The sequence below is a fragment of the Dysidea avara genome, chromosome 11 (assembly GCF_963678975.1).
Source record: "Dysidea avara chromosome 11, odDysAvar1.4, whole genome shotgun sequence".
NCBI classification, from domain to species: domain Eukaryota; kingdom Metazoa; phylum Porifera; class Demospongiae; order Dictyoceratida; family Dysideidae; genus Dysidea; species Dysidea avara.
In genome coordinates this window covers 422,519-442,657 of record NC_089282.1, presented here as the reverse complement: position 1 = coordinate 442,657, position 20,139 = coordinate 422,519, and the positions used below count along the sequence as shown (strand labels likewise).

General features: G+C 39.4%; 3 protein-coding genes across 8 annotated transcripts; 1 reads left to right on the top strand and 2 right to left on the bottom strand.

Moving 5' to 3' along the window:
• Positions 1-826: 826 nt before the first annotated feature.
• LOC136238235 (uncharacterized) lies at positions 827-2,218 on the bottom strand. 2 transcript variants are annotated; one of them, XM_066028595.1, is made up of 3 exons: positions 1,520-2,218; positions 1,160-1,472; positions 827-1,083 (listed from the first exon to the last, which is right to left on the bottom strand). In XM_066028595.1, exons 1-2 carry the CDS (start codon positions 1,704-1,706, stop codon positions 1,207-1,209), a joined length of 453 nt encoding a protein of 150 aa, XP_065884667.1. In that variant the 5' UTR covers positions 1,707-2,218; the 3' UTR covers positions 827-1,083; positions 1,160-1,206. The 2 variants fall into 2 exon arrangements, with proteins under 2 accessions (XP_065884667.1, XP_065884666.1); XM_066028594.1 differs by having other exon boundaries at positions 827-1,472.
• A 139-nt stretch (positions 2,219-2,357) lies between these two features.
• LOC136238218 (uncharacterized) lies at positions 2,358-4,557 on the bottom strand. Of its 3 annotated transcripts, none has more exons than XM_066028573.1 (3): positions 4,490-4,557; positions 3,652-4,443; positions 2,358-3,589 (listed from the first exon to the last, which is right to left on the bottom strand). In XM_066028573.1, exons 2-3 carry the CDS (start codon positions 4,373-4,375, stop codon positions 2,526-2,528), a joined length of 1,788 nt encoding a protein of 595 aa, XP_065884645.1. In that variant the 5' UTR covers positions 4,376-4,443; positions 4,490-4,557; the 3' UTR covers positions 2,358-2,525. The 3 variants fall into 3 exon arrangements, with proteins under 3 accessions (XP_065884645.1, XP_065884644.1, XP_065884646.1); XM_066028572.1 differs by having other exon boundaries at positions 2,358-2,474; positions 2,530-3,589; positions 3,652-4,556; XM_066028574.1 differs by having other exon boundaries at positions 3,652-4,440; positions 4,490-4,553.
• Positions 4,541-17,846, top strand: LOC136238214 (uncharacterized). Of its 3 annotated transcripts, none has more exons than XM_066028567.1 (12): positions 4,541-4,690; positions 4,737-4,782; positions 8,195-8,319; positions 9,167-9,210; positions 9,264-9,348; positions 11,343-11,402; positions 11,450-11,493; positions 11,544-11,623; positions 13,080-13,260; positions 15,571-15,633; positions 15,678-15,896; positions 16,510-17,846. In XM_066028567.1, the coding sequence occupies exons 1-12, from the start codon at positions 4,592-4,594 to the stop codon at positions 17,789-17,791; spliced, it is 2,328 nt and encodes a 775-aa protein (XP_065884639.1). In that variant the 5' UTR covers positions 4,541-4,591; the 3' UTR covers positions 17,792-17,846. The 3 variants fall into 3 exon arrangements, with proteins under 3 accessions (XP_065884639.1, XP_065884640.1, XP_065884641.1); XM_066028568.1 differs by having other exon boundaries at positions 4,565-4,690; positions 4,746-4,782; XM_066028569.1 differs by lacking the exon at positions 8,195-8,319 and having other exon boundaries at positions 4,675-4,690.
• Positions 17,847-20,139: the final 2,293 nt, after the last annotated feature.

Genomic DNA, 20,139 nt, shown 5'->3' with positions numbered 1-20,139 from the left:
GTGTGTGGTGGTTTTGACTTTGTTATTATTGTCATAATTTCCTTTTAGTAATCCCTTTGTACTCAATAACACATATTTGATATACATCACACACCACTTCATGTTTGCAACATTGTCAGTATATCACAAACTTAGTCACATGAGCACAATGTTTATTAGACAATATTGACCTGTTGTTGTGTTAGTCCCTACTGTAGTGACCTTTACTACCAGAGGGGATCATGTTTTAAGAAGTCAAAGGAGAGATCATGTGATCACAATTACATCACACCCCCTACAGGTTAATGGTTATTGATAGCTACAGGGCGATAGTAACTGACCCAACAAACCCCCGGGTGTACCTGCTTCATGCTGATTCCTGGCTGGAGATGGGTAAGGAGTATGGGTATGCTAAGGAGGCCATAGCTACTGGCCAGAGGATGTGTAAGGAAGGAAGAGAGGAACTGGCCAAACGTTATGAACAGATTGAGGAGTTACAGAAAGAACATGAGGAAGAGAAGTAAGTGTGGTGGTACCCAGAGGACTTCAAGTAGTACATGGATTGTGTGGAGAAGGATCATTATCATAAACTTGTCATGTCTTACTAGCTTCACCCAATAATTTCATCTAATTAACACATGACTTACAACCACTGTAGGACAGGAGATTTTTGTGGAATAAAAGTTGTCGATTTCGCAGGCATCTTATCTACGAAAATTAAATATTTTGTAGTTCCTGTACAAGTTGTATGAAGGTTGGTGTCTAAATCATGAAAATTTATTCCACGAATATGACTGATTTCACCGCATTTTAGCAATCCACGAAAATTTCGTGCCCTATTGGTAGCTTCACCCAGTAGTTCCATCTTACATAACAACATAATACAAACACTACATTGAAAAGTGTTGTTGTTCACACCTTCATTTATATTGTCAGCTTTTGAATAATAAAAACAATTCCAGTGTGTGCATGTGTAGAGTTTATAGTTACATAAGAGTTATGTTGCATGATAACCAATAAAACACAATTTGACTGTATACTTGTATTAAATTTCACCAGTTAGTTTATAGAATATTACATCTTCTTTGTTGTTGTTGTAATATTCTTCGTCGTTGTTGAGTACGTAGTGGAATAGAAGGATATATCATTTTATGTATCACATATCATGTGTTAATCATACCAGTTGTGGTTATTGTTAGTTCTCCTCTCATCTGATTGGCTAGTTCATCACATGACACACCTCCATGCATGTTTCTCCATGATCAATAATAACATGTCAAAACTTTTGGTCTGACCAGCTTTGAGGGAGCTAGCTATCTTCCTAAGAACCAGAGAAGATCCTTCTGATGATCTAGTCATTTGTTGGATAACCTCCTCATCTTCAACACTTATCACTCCTACACTGATCAAATGACTGGTGATGTTCTTGATGGGTAGGACACTAGTTAAACTAGCATAATATTTAGTGAACACTTCCAACTTCCTGTCAGCTCCTATAAACACTTACACTATACAATCAGTAATGAGATTATTATCTCACCTGGTAGAGTAGTAAGATCATGTGATTCATGAGGTAACAGGTCACCATAGTAACGACAAAGCGGTGCAGTACAGAAAATGGTGTTACCACTACACACCTCATCAAGAGTGATATGGAGGGTAGGACAGTTTGGACAGGGAACCAATAAGACTGGCCTCTTCTTCACTGTTGGCATGAACACCTTCATGATGTCATCCAGTCATCTAGTGATGTCATCAATCAGCACCCTCCTCTCTTCACATCATCTCTCACTGGCATAGTGATCGTCAACTGGATACTCTTCTTCTCACACCGGCTGATGTAGTATTTCTGATCTGCTCCCAATTGTAGTCCCACCTTGCCATGTCTCATACTACAATACACCACACTCACTAACACTACACTCACCACAACAGTCGAGTATTCCTCTCCACATTACGACAGATACAATCAGCTATCAACTGGTTGAGGAGACTGGTTGGGATAAAGCCACTGACAAACTTGAAGTAGATGATCCTCTCCTGTTTGGTGTTAGGAGGATTCCTCCCTTCATTACGGGGAACAAGAGAAGGAACGATGAAGGTGTTACCACTATCTGGTAGTGATGGATAACCCTCTTCACTGAACCAAGCTTCTCTAGTGATGTGAGCTACCAGGTGGAAACACAGCAGAATATCCACCACTTGTTCCTTGCTAACCTTTACTACACTGGGGTAGTCTGAGTGGAACTTGTCCAACATGTGCTGGAGAAGACTCTCATGAAGAATACCACATTTGGTAAGTCGTTTCCAAGCTTCATCAAATCCTTTACCTCTCTTGTAAGAATGAGCAGTGATGATGTAGCTGAAGAGCCTAGCTAACCATCGTGGGGACAAGATCACCAGATCCTTCAAAGACTCAATCTGGCTGAAGTACAAGATGACACGTTTGTCATGGAAGTACCTTAGTACACCTTCAAACTCTGAGCTGTTTTCAGCTATTGGAAATGTGCTTTCTGTAACCACCTCAACCATTGTGGATTTTGACATTACCTGCTCTTTGTGCTGTAAAAGTGCTCGCTCAATTTTAAGGAAATAAATAGGCTGTTTTTCCTAAGTGAAGTGGCAGCTTCAATGGCAGTATTTTTCAGACGTTCTATCTCTTCATCCCTACACTTGTTACTGACAAAGAAACAGAATTGCTCTAGAGCAGCCTCAATACCTTCACCCATACCAACCAAGTGTTGAGCATAATGCTTGTCAGATAGTTCCTCTTTAAGTTGAGGTAAGATCATTTCCTTGGCGATCTTCTGAGCAACCTTGATGTTAAGATGAAGCAAGTCAATGTGAGTACCTGCTAGTATTACAGCTGGTTGTAATGGAGACAGGTCTCCCTCCCTTCCCTCTACTGAGCACATTGAATGAACTACCTGTAGCCAGTAGTGGATACTGGAGATGATGATAGCACATTCTGGAGGTGTAGGGGAACCTTCACGAGGAACAACCACACCTGTCAACTTCATGGAGGCATTAAATGTGATTGTCACTACTCCACTAGCTGAAATGAAAACAGAGTGAGTGTTATGGAAGATCACCTGACCTGGAAAATCCCACAGAGCAAGATTCAGACTATCAGGATCATATTGGGAAGTGTTGGAAGAAACTTCCTGCAGGTCTTGTGGGTGTGGCTCAAGAAGATGATCACTAGTACTAGTGGGAGGGGTAGTCACAGATGAAGTAGACACAACACCACCAGACTTCACTACAGGTCTACTGGAAGTTGTTACCTTATTAGGAGCTTTGAGTGGCATCATATCCTTCACAACATTCCCCCTGAGCTGGTCAACAAACTGATGATGGAGGAGGTCAGTCTTGTCAGAGTCACTGATTCTGGTCCAGTCTTTGCAGTAAATTTTACACACATCAACTTCAACTGCTTCAGTAGCTGCTTGTCCCTCAACAAACTGCTCACCAAGAAAAGATGAGATGAGACAAGTCTTTCCGGTGTTCTCTGCTCCAACCAGTAACACCTGTAGGTCCCTGGACTCAGCTACTCCTTGTTTCATAGCCAGTGAGTAGGCCATCTTGATAGTGTCATCATTAGAATAGTGACCTATAGTAGTAAGGTTGACACATTACACTACACACTAATACAATACAAACATGTCAGCTCACCTGTTATTATACTGGTAATCCTCCCACACACCTGTGATATTGGAGGACGTCTTTCTGGATCATCATCCAAACATGATATCACCAGTTGTTTAAGTGACTCATCACTGATCTGATCAATGAAATGTTGACGTCTCTCAACTTCTGATAATGGTTTACCCTGTTTAGTGGGATCAGAAGGTATTGGCCATTGTTGGCTGATCACATGACAGACCACACAACCAAATGAGAACACATCTAATGGTAACCCATAGTGAAGATCATCTGCAGATGCCTCGGGGGGCATAAAACTAATACCTCCTGGAGCTTGTGTCATCTCCTCTGATGAATATGGTGACCCAGGCATCTTCTTTGCTAATCCAAAGTCACAAAGTTTCCCTACCAAGTTGTTATTCAAGAGGATATCGTTGGGGCTGAGATCACGATGTATCACAGGACGGTTTAGAGTGTGGAGGTAATGGACTCCTCTACTGACATCTTGTAATATTGACAACTTCACATACACGGGAATATCCTGGGACTTGTCCAGTAATGTAGTGAGCTTGTACTCCATCAGTTCCATCACTAGAACTGGTAGAACATCTCCTTCACTAGGATAATACACTCCTAACATCTTCACTATGTTTGGATGATCAAATTTACTGTGTAACAGACACTCGTGGAGGAAGAATTGTTTGAATTGTTCACGTTGATCTGGTGATACACCCTCTAGTAATATCCAGTGCATTTGTTTAGCAGCGCACGTGGTCCCATTATAATCCGCTTCAAACACTCTTCCAAACGCTCCTGTACCTACTTCACAATCACTAATTTTCACTCCAGTAAGGATCAAATGATTCACCTCGTTATTACTTGTCATCTCCTCTGTTGTGTACAGACTAGATATGGGTGGGGCTTAGTTCACGTGAGTTTTAGTTATTGCACCAATGTATTAGAGAGTAAGATGGACAGTAAAAAGAAAGGCAAGAAAAAGAAGAAGGTGGGGAAGCCATCACAATCGTCTACCACTTCAACTGCTGTCAAGTCGATTACTCCTACCGCGGTACGATGTATTGTCACGTGATACAGTAACATTTCATTTCATACAGGCAGTAAAGGACTCGTTTGATCCGTCCAAATTTATTTCTGACAAATGTGAGTAATATGATATACACCACACCAGTATTGTTGTGTTAGTTTGACACAAAGTAGTTGATGAAGTCGTTTCATAACAAGGGTTAGTCACTACATATTAGATGATGTGAAACGTTTCTGCTATCTGGTCATTATGCAGTGGTGGATCTAGAAATCGTTCATGATGGTTTTTCTCTGGGTAGTCATTACATAGATAGAGAATGTGAAGTGGATGGGTTAGGGTTAGGATAACCCTAAGATAATATCGGATGGCTGCAGGTTTGAGGCTGTGCATACCCAGGTCCAGTCATGGATTTTTTCTCCTTTCTAAACACACTTTATGTAACAACTTTAAACAGGCTGTAGGACCAGGTGTCCTACAGACCTTCAGCACTTGTGCTGTAAAGCATTAATAAATAAAAAGTGTTTCTACTATCTATGGTCACTTACAACATTACCAATAGAGGATATGTGTTAAATTTACCCAAAAACATTCTAAGAAAAATGTGATGTTTACATCACAATGGTAAAGGAATGTGTTGTTGGTATGCTAGTGCAAATCACAAATTAGACCAGCTACAACAGTTTCTCCAGAGAGATAGATATTCCTTTACGTGTACAACATAACAGAGGAAATCTATAGTTCATGTGGCGAGTTATGGTCTGAGCTATATTTGCTACCCATACTTTTGTATGGGATTGACAATAGTTTTTCACCGTCAAAATTCTTGGGCACGCCGTTAATCATATCCTCTATAGTCTTGTACAACCATCTGTGGCCAGGATCAAACTCAAATCAAGTGATCAAAAGGTTAGTTTGTACTGGGTTAAGAAGTCCTCAAAAGAGGTGATCAAATGCATAAAACTCCCTTGAAGGTAAACAAGAACTTTAACACTGTTGATCAAGGTCCCAATCATGTGAAATCAAGCAATCAAGCTATTGTTGAGCAAAACTACTGATCCTGATAACAGATTGTTCTCTACAAAGGAGTAGGCGTGGCCCACGAAATATCACCCAAAAGCCAATCTCAATTTTCCCAGATGACGATGAGGCAGTATTGGTTAGGTGAAACTAAGCCCAAACAAGCTTTCAGATCGACCCGAAATGCTTGCAACAAGTTGCTATGGAATTTAAAAAATAAATTATTCAACAGAATTTTCTACTGACTAAGTAACTGACTGATGCCTTCAGACAAGTGTAACTCGATAACAGATAAGGCTACAGGCTTGATTTTTTCACTGTTCGACGTTGCTTTGGCCCGACAGGTGCCTTTTGGCATACCGCAGTACGTACAATGCATTCTTCATGGACTTACCAGTGTCCTCCTTGGTGTCCCATTCATCTTTGCTGACAGCGAAAAGTGTTGATTTGGCGATAGTACGTGATGGCTTCCCTTCGTAATGGAAATCGTCTGTATTTTCTGTAGTGGCTGTTTTGAAAGTAGAGGTGCTTTTCAAACAGTTCTTGATCCGTACTGCTGTGTAACGGGTTGAACACAGCCAACAGCAAAGCGTAATAGATACTTCACTTTTCAAACGATAATTAATATAATTGGGGCATGCGGCATGATTTCTTTCTATTGGTATGCGTGGATTGCAGAGGTGCTTTACGAACAGTTCTTGATTCGAAATGCTGTGCAATGGATCAGGGCCAGAGCCCACAGTCCAGCCAATCACTTTTCAGCTACTCAATTTTAGTGAAAAGATTGAGATACTCTAATAGAACAGTCACCGTGATACTCCATTCAGTACTTATAGTCTAAGCAATGATACCTGTGTTAACTGTCTTAAAATACCCAGTGAGTCATCTGCTTGGCACACTGCATTGATCATGCATGTCATGCAGTTACAATCTAAAACTAAACTTTCACGTTGAGAAATTTTGTATACATCATGAAAATAAAATTAGCTACTAGCTATAATGGTCAGATATGAATCTCAATTAATTGGTAATATAGCACAAATTACCATTGAGGTTAGCAAAAAGAAGAGACTTTGCATAGCCTCCAGATGCCGTTTAAGAGTATCTATTTTCAAAAAGTTTCTCTGGGGGAGCATGCCCCCTGACCCCTCTAGCTTAGCATGCTGTGTGTACTTATAGCACATGCAGTTAAGTAACACACCAAAGCAGATAATCTCTGATTTACAGATCATATTAGATCAATAAAAACTGAGTAATGTGCATAACTATGACCTTCATTGCAGTCCATGGATGGCGAGACCACTCAAAATCTCTGGGCTCCAGCCCTGCAATGGGTTGAACATAGCTGGCAATGAAGCATAACAGATAGTTCACTTTTCAGACAGCAAGGGGCTGGGAATTTTGGATGCGGTATGCATGGGTTTACCAGTCATAATAAAACTATTTACAAAAAAAGTTAACAAACAAGTACACGAAAAAATTTGGAATTTTCAACTAGAGTAGGGACCATAGCACATCGATAAAAAGTACTGAAACAAGCTGGAGTAGTCCATGATATTAAATCACAGTAAAACAATAAGAAGTGTTATATCCCTACTGTGCTCAAGATACCATAATGGAAATGCACAGTAGGGATATAACACTTCTTATTGTTTTACTGTGATTTAATATCATGCACTACTCCAGCTTGTTTCAGTACTTTTTATCGATGTGCTATGGTCCCTACTCTAGTTGAAAATTCCAAATTTTTTCGTATACTTGTAGTATTAGGAGTGACTATTCCTTATTTGGAATGGATACGATCAGATCATAGATGGTAAACAGAAGAAGTACAGCACCGCTATCAAAAAGAATTCATGTTATTGCATATTTTGGCTTCTAAACGGATGCTTAATGTGGCTTTACAGGATTATGGAGACCTTGAATACAATTTCCAGTGCTATTCTCTTCCATTGTTGGTATTTACCCTCCATTTTGTGTGGAAAACTTTTTTTGTTTTTTGACATCTCCATTCACCATGTATATTAATATCAAACCACTGGGGTTCAGTGGGGTTCACTGCACCATTAAATTACGCATAATAAAGGCTTTTGATCAGCTCCTATTTTTCAATGCTCTCCCAAAGTTGGTTGTTAATTGCTCTGTACAAGCTCACATGAGTGTGTCATACACCTCCTGTGGATAGTAAACATTGTAAGTGTACCATAAAGTTTGTGATCACTTCAGTTTGGTCAATCTCATTGTTGTTGTAAAACATGTTGGTGACAAGGTTACCATGGAGCCAATATTGAACAGTAACTAATTTGCTAATAGTTTGGCAATTTCCTCAATTCTTAAATTTTAGTTACACCAAACTTTTGTCATTTACAGTGATATAAGGTGATAGTGTTGTGTGTGAGTGTTCCAGTTTACCTTATCCCTGATATTTAAATGGCTTCACATCACTACTAAACAGCTGGCCCATATCAGTTATACAAGAGGACTGTTGAATACACTGATCTTACTATACAGCTAAGACATATGGAGAGATGTGGTCAATAGTGTCTAGTGATGATCGAACTAAACACATGTTTGTGGTGAAGATGTTGTTTTGTGGTCCATTCCTGTTCAACCAGTCAAACAGCCTCTCTGATCAGGTGATCTACCCATACATCCACGCACTTGATCACATGATGCTTGTCTGGTGACATCAACTCCTCAACCTCAATAAAACACCCTCAGGGGTTGATATATGACAAGATGTAGTCATAACTGAGTAGTGTACAAAACATCGTACCATTGGGTAGCTTCTCTATCACTCTACTGATCCTCAAACTTGGTGATGATAACTGTGTTTGTTCTACAAGCTGGAATGGCTTAATGTAGCAACTGTGTAGCAAGCTTACAACATTATAGTGTTAATTAAGCCAATAGTACAGTTTGACAATCAATAAAAAGAAAAGTAAAAAATTCAATTCTTTATTCCATGGAAACTAAATTACAAGTGCTAATGAAAGTAATCAGCTTACTATGTCAACAAGAGTAAAAGTGTCATTTTTTAATCATATAATCAATTATGTGTTATCCTTGAAGAGTTTGGCTGTTGTTCTATCATTCTGTAATTACGTTACAGGTTTTTGCAGGTAGGTGAAAAACCCCAGCTATTAGCAATAATAATGTAGTTTTTATGGTATTTGTGATTAATTCTTCTATCACTTACCAACACCACCTAATATTGATGTTGGTGTTTACAGTACTCCTGTTTCAGTATTGTTGATAATAGATGTAGATCAATAATTGGTCACTTGACACTAGAAAGATAAATAAGTACAAAGAGAAGTTTGAACAACAGCTACTCATATTTTATTAATGTACACATGTGGGCCCTAGAAATTCCCTAATGTCACCAGACAAGCTCACATGATCTACACATGATGGATAAGGATGACACTAATCTATGTTACCTTGCTCTCTGTGACATTTATAATTAATTTTCCCCCACAGGCAAAACAGAAAGCTGTTGCTATGGAATTACTGCCAGCTGAAGGGTATGTGTTGATGTGTGTTGTGTTACTATGACAACACCACACCCCACACATAGAGTATGGTCAATGTTATTGGAACGTCCAAAATTCACTACAATAAAGAACATTATGATATTATTGGATAGAATGTTGGTTGCTATGGTGAGTGGCTAGTTTATAAAACTTATGATAGTACTATTATAGTAGTAGGGTCTCCCCTTAAACTAAATGATACCTGCCATTACAACACATCATAGAAATATCATACACAACAAACATCACCTTGTGGTATAGTCTCGGTATATCTAATGTCAAATTAAGTGTTAATAGCAAGAAAACACAGAAGGCTGGATATTGAATTTGAAGAAAAAAAATTACTACAACCCGACATTTGGTTCAGTCACAGGCAGTATCACATGATTCTCCATGCAGGGAAATCCTACAAGAGTGTGAATTTTCTGTATCAACACTTTCCATAATATACTAGCATTTTTAAAAAATGTTAATTTAAAAGTGAAGTAGGGATGAATGATGGCATTACAGCATAGCTCAGTGGGAAGTCTGTACTTTGGCGTTGAACAAAATTGTAGCTAATGTGCCAAAGTAGGGACTTCCCACTGAGCTATGCTGTAATACCATCATTCATCTCCTGTTTCACTACTTTTTGTTGCATAAATCCCTACTTCATTTTAAAATTAACATTTAAAAAAATACTAGTTTGTTTAGTTTTTTGTTGTAGCACAGCTAGCTACAGTGTAACTTGTGACTGTTGTATTAGAGTATCTCGAGTCAGCCAAGAGGTGTGCAGCTAGCTAGACCAATAAGGGGTGAGGTCAGCTAGATTGTTTAAGAGGTATGGTCTCCGTACTCTGTTGCTATTACATCTTTAATTGATGGGCGTGGTCACAAATCTATCGCGAACAGTTTCCCAATCGAGAACTTGCAGATATTTAGCTAGTATATCTCTTATAGTAGTGCTGGGACTGAAGCACTTCTGAAATTCAGCTCTGAAATAATTCTGTAGCATCTATATTATGTAGCTGAAAGAAAGTGTTGATACAGAAAATTAACACCTTGATATGGTTTCGTTGGATGAAGAAGACAAGTAGCTTGATTGAAGATAAAAGAAAAGACAAAGCACAGAGGGCCTACACTCGTTGACAGAACCCCGAAAGGCATATCCCACTGTGAGTTTGTTATTGTGGTGTAAAATGGTGTCCGTGCGTTTGGCCTCGAGCCTTGCAACTGTGGTCAGTGAGGCAGTGAGACTAAAATTTGAGTTTTGGTGATTTTTAAAAATTTTACATCGGCCACCTGTAAGTATTTAATGCTATTATATGGACTAGTATTATTCCGTAAAGGTGATTTTCATCACGTAAGATGTCTCTAGGATGATTTTTATAGATGGATTTTTGGGTGGCGCACAAAATTTTCACCACGGTCCCTACTTAAACAGTACTACTGTACTGTTTAATAGATGTCATGAAACATTTAAGACAGAGTAGATACCAGTACCTGCTGTTTTGCCAGGATAAAGTGTAGCATTAATGTGACCACACCCTTAAACAATCAGAACATGGTGACCACACCCCTTAATGATCTAACTGCAGTTTTGTTGTAGAGAACAGCACATGACAGCCACACCCCTTAATGTATTGTGTAGCTCACTTGAGATAAGCAGGGAGATCGAGATACTCTAATAAAGCAGTCACAGCCACATGTGTTATGCTATAACAATAATAAGAGTGTAGCTATACAGTGTAAAGCTATCATCATTTATCTCTTGTTTCGCTACGTCTTATCACTGGAGCCCTTCTTCATTTTACATTGTACTAATTAGTTAATGATATTATACGACAGATAAACCACAATTAGACCCTTAATGATTATATTATAATGTCTGGTTGATTTCTTTAGAGTATTTCAGAAGGGGTAGGACACACATACACTAACTCATTAGTGTGTGCTATCAATTTGAGGTCAGTTAGGAGAGATCAAATATTAAAGTGTTGTCAGGAGGGGCCACCTACCATGTCAAATTTGAACCCTGATCCTGGCTATAGACCTGGTTGGGGTTTAACATTTCTCACAAAGCATGTTTTGCTGTGGAGTGGTATAGAGTGTTATTGTTACTAACATGTTATTCCTACCCTTAGGGTGAGGAGGTTGGGTTCTTTCAGTTTCTGGTGGACCCTGAACCTTATGGACTAACTGAGGTAATGAATCATGTGATCTCATGTGACCTCATGTGATGCACTCACAGGACCAAACTAACAGTGGACTATTGCAGTACCTGAAGAACAGAGAGTGGGTGTGGTCATGTGTATCATGTGATGTTAGTGATGACATCATTACAGATCATCACCTGATGTCATACAATTACTGGATAAAGAGGACACTTCACTACAGGCTCACATGACCATCATTAAACTACAGAGTAAGTGATGTATACAGGTTATAACATGTCTAATATTGAAAATGGAAGTTACCTCCATGAGATATTTGAATCTCTGAATTTTAACTCACTAGACCATTTTATTGTACTACAACCTCTGTACACATGTAATACCTGACTAACACTTTAGTAGTGTCTTAAAATTTGGAACAGAGAGAGGGTATAAAGAGTTTATCATACAATACAGCAGTACTGTATGTTAGAGATCATGGAGCCTCTCAATACATTTGTGGCACCTTAGCAGTATTGGTTAGGTGTAACTACGATACCACTCAAATGCAATGTCGTCTCGCAAGATTGAAAGCAATTGAAAAACACTGATTAAAGGCATGGCACCTGTTTCGCTTGTGAGTATTCATCCTGTTTCGTTTGGGATGAATACTCACGAGCAAAACTAATTAGCAAGTTTTTACACTTTCATGAGACGACATTTCATTTGAGTGGTACCATAACTTCAAAAGTACCTTCAGGACGACCCAAGTGCTTCCAACAAGTTGCTGCAATTTTTTGTTCAGTGGGTTTATCAGCTGGCTGGCCTGGTGACTGACTGCTGACTGACTGACTGACTGACTGACTGACTGACTGACTGACTGACTGACTGACTGACTGACTGACTGACTGACTGACTGACTGACTGACTGACTGACTGACTGACTGACTGACTGACTGACTGACTGACTGACTGACTGACTGACTGACTGACTGACTGACTGACTGACTGACTGACTGACTGACTGACTGACTGACTGACTGACTGACTGACTGATGCCTTCAGACTGATTTGATTTCATGTTTGATTAAACCTTCTAGATCAGGTTGGCGAAAAGAACAGACAACCACATACAACTAGAAAACTAGTTCAAAACATCCGCAAAAATACACACAAAACACAACATTAGTATTAGACAAACATAACTCGACAACAACTTAGGTGATTTTTCACTGTTAAACGTTCTAACAGGTGACTTTTAGCATACCATAGTACACACAATGCGGCACACATCATGGAATTGCCTTTGTCCTCCTTTGTGTCCCATTTCTTTTTGCTGGATGTTGATTTGTGGTAGGGTGTGATTGCTTCTCTGTGCCTGACAAATTATCACCTTTATAATGATATTGTGTGTAGTGTCCATAGTAACTGGATTGATTGTAGAGAAGCTCATCTTTGTTACCACTGTGTAACAGGCTGAACATTGCTGAAAATTAATGGCCACTTCAATTGATAGTTGAAGTGTGTATTGAGTTGTAAAATTAATTTTATGGTATTCTGGTGTGCCATTCTTTCTTTTGTTGTGGTATGTACAGATTCACCAGTTATTGTAAGTGTTTTAAAAATGTCACTGCAAGTATAGCTTTGTATATAGTGCCTTGTTATGACTAGTCTTATATTTAGTGTCAGTATGGTCTATATATATGGCACACTGTGTCTTACATTTAGTATCAGATTACATCCTATCCCTGGACTTGTTACACCCAGAGCTTAGAGTAGAAGAGTTCTTTGCTGAACGTAATGAGAAGGAACAGCAGGTTGCCATGGTGAGGGAGAGAGGTAACAACAACATGAAGGCAGACAAAGTGAAGGCAGCCATCGCTGACTATACTAGAGCCATCAGAGTGTGGTGAGTTGTCTTCAGTTCTCCACAGAGGGGTAGATGTGATTTATAATATAATCTAATTGCCACATGTTTTGCAAAAATCCTAAACCATCTTTCTTCAACCTGTGGTGGCTCTCTTAGAAACTGTCTAGTGAATAGTATGTAATTTTGATGAAGCTAAATATTTGTTTATCTTCTAAGACATGCTAGCGATGCCTGCCTCTCACAATGAAAGAGCCAAGACATTTACACATAACACGCTTGACATGTTTAATATCACCGAAAGGTTGTCAATAAACTAAACTCAGTGGCTTACATGAAACTCAACATATTCAGTAAACTTGTACTCCTCTGAACACTCTACTACTAGTTGTCATGGTGATATGGTGATGATTTCAATGTCACAAAGTTGTGTCCTACTATTAACTCTTAACCATATCATTCAGTATCATTGTTGTGTACCAGTTGTGTAGGCTACTACTTTAACACTATACTACAACACATTTTGTACACATTGGCAGACTTCCAACACAGGGGTGGATCCAGACTTATGGAAAGGGGGTCAAAATGAAGTCTGGACACTACATTGTCTAGTTTGGTAAGGTGAGACCAAACAAACAAACAGAAAAGGTCACAGCCAGCTGAAAATAGCTGCCCACCTTACCAACTACACATTTATTGCTGATAAAGTACATAAAAATCCTTACATAGCTCACTACACACTGTTCTAATACTGTGACTGCTTTATTAGAGTGACTGCTCTATTAGAGTATCTCGATCTTGGTATACTAAAAAATTTTGGAGGGGGGTCAAGAGCCCCCTTTGACCCCCCCCTGTATCCGCCCCTGTTCCAACATGGCTGCTATGTTGAGCTTGAATTCCAACATGGTAGTGTATAATATTTCATTGATAAATATCATTTTATTTACTATTAAATTTGAAGTATTATCGTGATATTGACAATGTTTTGATATACTGCCCTCTAGGCCAATGACCTGCATAGTTTGCTCAAGTACTGTTTTTAATAAGTGAATTTTAAAACTCTGGGTGAAATTTAGTCTGGCGTAGCCGACCCACACGCGTAACGCGAGGGTCTGGTGACAGCCGCATTCAGTACCTGTGCCAGCCTTACGGAAAACTGGTGCGTCCAATCAGATCGCTTAGTGACCAATTAACAACATTCTATGACGTTATTCCGATTTGGCCACTGATTATGGTGAGCTTCTTATGTCTTTTCTACAACCAGCACAAATGTAAGGGTTTGTAGAGGAAATAGACGTCATTCAAGTACAAGTACAGTAGCTGTCGCGCTCTGTTACCGGAAATTGTCCAAGTGTTTCGCGCGTATTTTCAAATTTAATTGCATTCCATCTGCACAGGTACTGAATGCGGCTGTCACCAGACCCTCGCACTACGCGCGCGGGTCGGCTACACCAGACTAGGTGAAATTATGAATATACATGCTATTAAGATAAATAATCAAGTCAGTATTAAACCCATTCACTACTGCTCATGGAGAATTCTAATACTCCTGTTGTGTCAAGAGTACATATATGTATGTATGTTGTGAGTATTTGTTTACAGTGTGATTAACCAAAAAGATCATTTGAAAACACTTCACATGTACAAATGAATAGAGGACTAAACTATACCTTTGGTGGATTTGTCAATTCATTGTAAACCAAATTCCAAATTCCAACTTAGTAGACCAATGCAAGCAAAAGTTATGAGAGCATACTGTGTTTGACCGGTTAATAGCTGCCGTGGCTACTATAACTTTCAGCGAGCAAAACCCTGCGGCTACTATGGGCTTGTGTGGCAGCAGCCTGCGGCATTTATACGGATTCACAAGTGACTGACCTTGTTTAATCATCTGTCAATACTGTCATTCATTCTCTCAAAAATGCTATTTCCTGACTTAAAACAACTCCTTTGCCTGGTTGCTGCTTCAAATGTGTCTAGTAAACACTTGCAACAGTATGTTCAGATATAAGCCACGGTTCTTATGACAATAATTCTAGGCTGTGGAGCAGCTACTATCCGGGGGTGGCTATTATACAAACCACAGTTATTAACTGGTAAAATATGGTATCTAAACACCTGTGGTTTATTTTCAGTACAGTTGCTGTATGGACCAATTTCTCTAGCACTATAATTCCACCAGAACAGGCTGAAACTTTGCTACCCATTCCTTGGGGGCTGTTAAATATTGAGAAAACAAAATAAAATCATGTAAACTATGTGGATATTGCTGAGACAATCACAATTGTTACAGCAATCATTTTGTGCTGTAGTGACCTTTTAATATTGTATATTGACCTGTTGTTGTGTTAGTCCCTACTGTAGTGACCTTTACTACCAGAGGGCATCATGTTTTAAGAAGTCAAAGGAGAGATGGTAAGGGAAATCATGTGATCACTATGACATCACACCCCCTACAGGTTGATGGTTATTGAAAGCTACAGGGCGATAGTAACTGATCCAACAAACCCCCGGGTGTACCTACTTCATGCTGATGCCTGGCTGGAGATGGGTAAGGAGTATCGGTATGCTAAGGAGGCCTTAGCCACTGGCCAGAGGATGTGTAAGGAAGGAAGAGAGGAACTAGCCAAACGTTATGAACAGATTGAGAAGTTACAGAAAGAACACGAGGAAGAGAAGTAAGCGTGATGGTACCCAGAGGACTTTAAGTAGTACATAGATTGTGTGGAGAAGGTCATTATCGTAAACTTGTCATGTCTTATATACTAGCTTCACCCAATAATTCCATCTGACATATCACCCCACCCCTGTGGTGTGGTGTGGGATACAGCATGCCAGGGGTGAAGAACAGTACTCCAAAGGGGGAGGGGGGGGGGGGGGGCAAGTTATGTGAAGTGGCTGTCAGTTACAAGGTGTTTTAAAATCATTAATTCTACCTTGGTGTACAAAGCACACTAGTATGCAGGCAGTTGCCCCTCATTTCTCTGCTCCTGCAGCATGCTACAACTACAGTAGAGTCATACCCTAGATACTAGAACATTACAATGCAATACCATTAAAGCCCATTGCTGAGTTCTGTCACTTCCACATTGGAGGAGTAGTAATGAAGGTTGCTTTCATGTGCTCCCCCAGTGTATGATAATCATTTTAGTTGTGGTGTTCAGAGAGTGACATGTTAATGGGTCACCCAAACACATTTAGAGCTCTTGTGGAGTGCTAGTTTTGTGTAACAGTATGTGTTGTTTATTTTGCTTGAAATGATTTAATTACAATTACCATATTTCTTATTAGTGAGCGTAACTGGAATGAGATGAAAGCTCGTAAGGGATTGGAAGAAGACAAACTAGTAATGGAAGATCCTTACAAGAGGAAGGAGGCCTTACTACAAGAGGAGTTGAGGATGTACTCCAAGAAGAGACCATCAATGATGGAAGAGAAAATGGCTGCCTCTGACAAAAACAAAGGCTCCATCCCTTATCGGTCTCACAAGATCACACTACCTGATCTCGGACCAATAGAATTTGAGCAGCTGGACCTTCCCCAGTTGCCGTCCAACGTGACATTGGAGAAGCTGCTTGAACTAGCCAATCAGACGGAGTGTCACTACCTTGATGTCAACCAATACCTCGTGTACCCATCCGATGAAGACAGTGACGACAGTATTGTCAGTTGGGGGAGTGGTGAGGACTTGCCTCATTATCGACAAGCTGCAGCATCAGGGGATGGGGCTGCAACCAGTGAGGGATCAGACTTTGAAGAGCTGTCTTGTCCCAGTTTAGTGTCTGACTATGAGGATGAGGATATCACTGAGAATGGTGTCACTGACAAGCCTGCCAATGAGGTAGCATCACACGATCAAGATGTACCTCCTGAGGATGATACAACGTCACTAGATGATGTCATCAACAATGGTGTCACTAAACCTGATGATGTTACTAGTGACAATCATGGTGAGGCCAGTAAAAATGATGATGATGTCACTAAAGATGTAGCCACTACCAGCGATGAGGTCACTACCACAAATGATGATAATGTCACTACTACAAATGATGATGTCACTACTAAAAGTAACAATGTCCCTAGTGTTGACATCGCACTTGATAGTGAAGCATCACATGAGCTACTGACTGCATCAAGTGAAGCCATAGATAAAGCTGGATCACATGATGGTACTACACCATTAGATGACCTCATCAACACCCCAGAGTCACCTGATATGATGACATCATTACTGGAATCAGTTGATCCAGAGGCCACACCCCCAGATTCACCAGATTCAGATGATACATCACTTGACCTTATCAAATTAGTTGAACCTGACCCCGCCTCTTTGTTGCCAGTGATACCACCACCTGTATCACATGACCAGGTGACCACACCTTTACATGACCAAGTGACCGCACCTTCACTTGATGCAGTGACCACGCTTACAGAATCACATGATGCAGTAACCTCACCCATTACATTACATGATACACCTAGTGATGATTTAGACAAGATGTCATCATCTCATAGCGGTGATGGTAGTAGTGTTGCTAGCGGCGATGAGGTTGCTGATCTAGACCTTGACTAGTCAATAATTTAAATATTTTAATGTTTTAATTTAGTGAAGTCACTTAATCTGTGTACCAATTGTTAGGGTGGGGTTGGAAGGGATGAGGCAGCAAAGAAAACCTTGCTTGTTTCTTGTGTCAGTTAAGAGCAAATTTTGATAGTGCATTCAATTAACATGGAATGTGAAAGTTGCAGCACAGGGACTTTGAACATATAAGTTGATATTTTGGGGAAATACTTATCTGCATTAGTAAAAAAAAAAAGTTTAAAGGTTCTTGCTGGTCGTGTAATAAGCAAGCATGTTGTGGGTAGTGGATACACTTGGAGGAGTACTTGGCAGGGTAAATAACTTGAGAGAGATAGGCATCAGCCTATCATGTTTTTAATTAAAGCCATGCTGCAGTGCTCAAAAGTTTGGCTTATTCTCAAAATGCCCCAAGTTTTGCTATGAATTTGTACTTTAACCAGATGATGGCAATGATAAAATTAATATAATACTTCACTCTATTGTGTATATACTCTGACAAAAGCTATAGGTCATGTCAAATGCTATATAGAGACTATTATACTACAGCAGACCTCTTAAGTTTATTGTAATACACCTATCAAAGATGGGATTTGACTCGAACTATAATTCCCCTATGGTGAATTTGTAGGTCTAATCCCTTCCTTTCTCCATTTTAATATCTTCATTATCCTGGTCCTTTGTTATGAACATTGCCTCTACACCTGGGTCGACATAATCTTGTTATGCTCCCACATGGGAGGTAGGTAGGCAAAACTTTAATGGCGTACTGCAAAACATTCAAGTTTTGACAGTAGCTATAGTAAAATGTTCTGCCAGGTATATAGTATAAGACTATAGTTACTATAAATCCTTATGCTTAATGTCCTATATATTATGCTCAAAATAATTAGTGCCTAGCTAGTGAAAGGGACATGTTAGTCTTGTTTGTAATAATTAATTTATATCCTCATCATTTGAACCAATCAGTTAGCTGCTGTCCAGAACCACTTCCTACCAGACACACCATCGTGGCCATATTCATTCCAATCCCCATAACCAACTATATAGGTATATCAATCAGTAGCTAAATTTCAGTACTATATTCAATTAAGTACGTGTTGTGTGCTGGTACCAATGTGAAATTGATTATTATGCACATGAGTGTGGCATTTCCTATGATGTTCCAGTCCCCTTGCCTGGTGATGTTCCCAGTATGCAGTCCTTCTGGTGTACTGGGGATGCCCTAATGGTGTACTGGTGATGTTCCAGTCCTTCTCGTGTACTGGGGACACCTAATGGTGTACTGGTGATGTTCCAGTCCTTATGTACCAGTCAGACAGTCCTGCCCTACTGGCATAATATCTAGAGGTGAGACTCATGTTCATCATAATACTAGTAACACTTCAGTCCTCAAATAAAGCATGTTCAATAATATAAACATCACAAGCAGCCCAAACTGTTTTCAAATTGATTATTCTATATATAGTGAAACCTTCTCAACACTGCACAATCTGACAATGTGTTTGACCAATAAGACATATTCTATGCAACACCATCTACAACAATATCCAGACACCTTCACTAGTTTGTGGCACCAATGAGTGATACCAGTTTTTTAGTCAAGTCAGAATAGTCTCCAGTGTAATAGTTTAGCATATACTGAGTATTTAAAATTTTAATCAAAAATGTACAGTGTGTGCCAAACAGACAACATATTGGGTAATGCATTTCATGTCAATTTAAACATGTAACATAATTCTTGGGCTATACTATTACTTTAGCTACGATGAAGATGCTGATAGAACAATCTCTTACTAACAGCCAGAACACACTTGTTAATATATTGGGCCACTTATGAGACCTTTAATTAAAGTGTTCCCATTAATGAGGTGGCTCTATTATAAACCCTCTGGCTATTGGAGTGAGTACATGATAACATATTATGAGTTAATAGCCCCTAGCACTACATGTCAATAAGTTAACTGAAGAAAATAGATCATGAGATATGGTAATTTAAATTTATGGTTTCCCATACACTGTGACTGCCCAGGAGGGACAAGCGTTGTCTCCTCTGGACAATCACAGTACATGTGTGGGAAAACCACCAAGTTATCTCATGTCCCATACATGCTGTTTTTATGAGACTTTAGTAAAAATGTGTGAAGCTGTGAAATGGGGCCAGAATCTGTCATTATAATTATAGCTATGGAGGTTTTCTCTATTGCACCCTTATTGGAAAGTTTCACTAATATCATAATATCAGTTTTAGATATCTCTTGGTTCCATATAGCTATATCTTGAAAAAATAGTCTTTAATGCTAGACAGTTTTTCCTTCAAAAGTTGTAACAAAGAGTTAATA

Excerpts from the sequence above, each read along its gene's own strand:
- LOC136238214 (XM_066028567.1), top strand. The coding sequence starts at position 4,592 with ATGGACAGTAAAAAGAAAGGCAAGAAAAAGAAGAAGGTGGGGAAGCCA. Across the intron at positions 11,494-11,543 it reads CAGTACCTGAAGAACAGAGA|ATCATCACCTGATGTCATAC; the intron begins GTGGGTGTGGTC and ends ACATCATTACAG. Across the intron at positions 15,897-16,509 it reads AAAGAACACGAGGAAGAGAA|TGAGCGTAACTGGAATGAGA; the intron begins GTAAGCGTGATG and ends ATTTCTTATTAG.
- LOC136238235 (XM_066028594.1), bottom strand. The coding sequence starts at position 1,706 with ATGAAGGTGTTCATGCCAACAGTGAAGAAGAGGCCAGTCTTATTGGTT. Across the intron at positions 1,473-1,519 it reads TGATCTTACTACTCTACCAG|GAGCTGACAGGAAGTTGGAA; the intron begins GTGAGATAATAA and ends AAGTGTTTATAG.
- LOC136238218 (XM_066028572.1), bottom strand. The coding sequence starts at position 4,507 with ATGACAAGTAATAACGAGGTGAATCATTTGATCCTTACTGGAGTGAAA. Across the intron at positions 3,590-3,651 it reads GATTACCAGTATAATAACAG|GTCACTATTCTAATGATGAC; the intron begins GTGAGCTGACAT and ends TTACTACTATAG.